Source organism: Rhincodon typus, unplaced genomic scaffold, assembly GCF_021869965.1.
Source record: "Rhincodon typus isolate 14 unplaced genomic scaffold, sRhiTyp1.1 hic_rhity00000071, whole genome shotgun sequence".
Taxonomy (NCBI): Eukaryota; Metazoa; Chordata; class Chondrichthyes; order Orectolobiformes; family Rhincodontidae; genus Rhincodon; species Rhincodon typus.
Genome location: NW_025965709.1, coordinates 114,562 through 115,327, shown reverse-complemented (window position 1 = coordinate 115,327; position 766 = coordinate 114,562). Strand labels below are relative to the sequence as shown.

General features: G+C 62.1%; 1 protein-coding gene across 1 annotated transcript in view; it reads left to right on the top strand.

The window, feature by feature from the left end:
* The first annotated feature begins 50 nt into the window (after positions 1 to 50).
* The window catches only part of LOC125481012 (neurogenic locus notch homolog protein 3-like), a 16,774-nt gene continuing 16,058 nt past the window's right edge, over positions 51 to 766 (top strand). The window contains exon 1 of the mRNA XM_048621158.1: positions 51 to 561. Within this exon, the coding sequence (XP_048477115.1) occupies positions 51 to 561 (511 nt within the window). The remainder of the gene's footprint in view (positions 562 to 766) is intronic.

Below are 766 nucleotides of genomic sequence, written 5' to 3'. Positions count from 1 at the left end.
GGGGGGGGGGGGGGGGGGGGGGGCACTGGGTTGCAAACAGACGCTCGACGATGGCCGCGAGCGGGTTAAGAAACGTTCGAGCGGAGAGTCACACGGCGCGGCAACAGGCCTTTCGGCCCGTCCCCTTCCCCATCCGTGCCGGCCCCACGTACCCTAAATTAATCCAGTCCCCGTTTAGAGACGTTACGGGAAAAGGCCCTTCGGCCCATCTCCGTCCGTGCCGACCCAGATATCCTAAATTAATCCAGTCCCCGTTTAGAGATGTTACGGAAACAGGCCCTTCGGCCCATCTCCATCTGTGCCGACCCAGATATCCTAAATTAATCCAGTCCCGTTCCCAGACGGATAAGGGGAGCAAGACGGCATTCGTCTGCAAGGGCTGGCATGGACGCACTGGGCCGAAGGGCCCGTCCCCGCTCCGCGCTCTATGTTGCGGGTTAACCCCAGGCCTTTTTAATCCTGCGCGCCAGCCAACTTACATCCTCGGCCTTTGCGGGAGCTCTCTTCGTTACCACCGCGTCTGCAAAACATTGAGACGTTCGTCAGCGACAAAGCGCTTCGGTAATACCGCACCGTTTCAACGAACGCGCGCGCGTCTGCATTTAACCCGGCACAGCGTTCCCTGAGCTGTCACAGGGCCCTAGACCGCCCTCCCCCCCCCCCCCCCGCCCACCAGCGTGGAAGCGGGCCTTTCGGCCCATCCCCATCCGTGGTGACCCTGATCCCCCTCGAACTAGACCGGTCCCCCACCTCCCTGCTCCTGTAC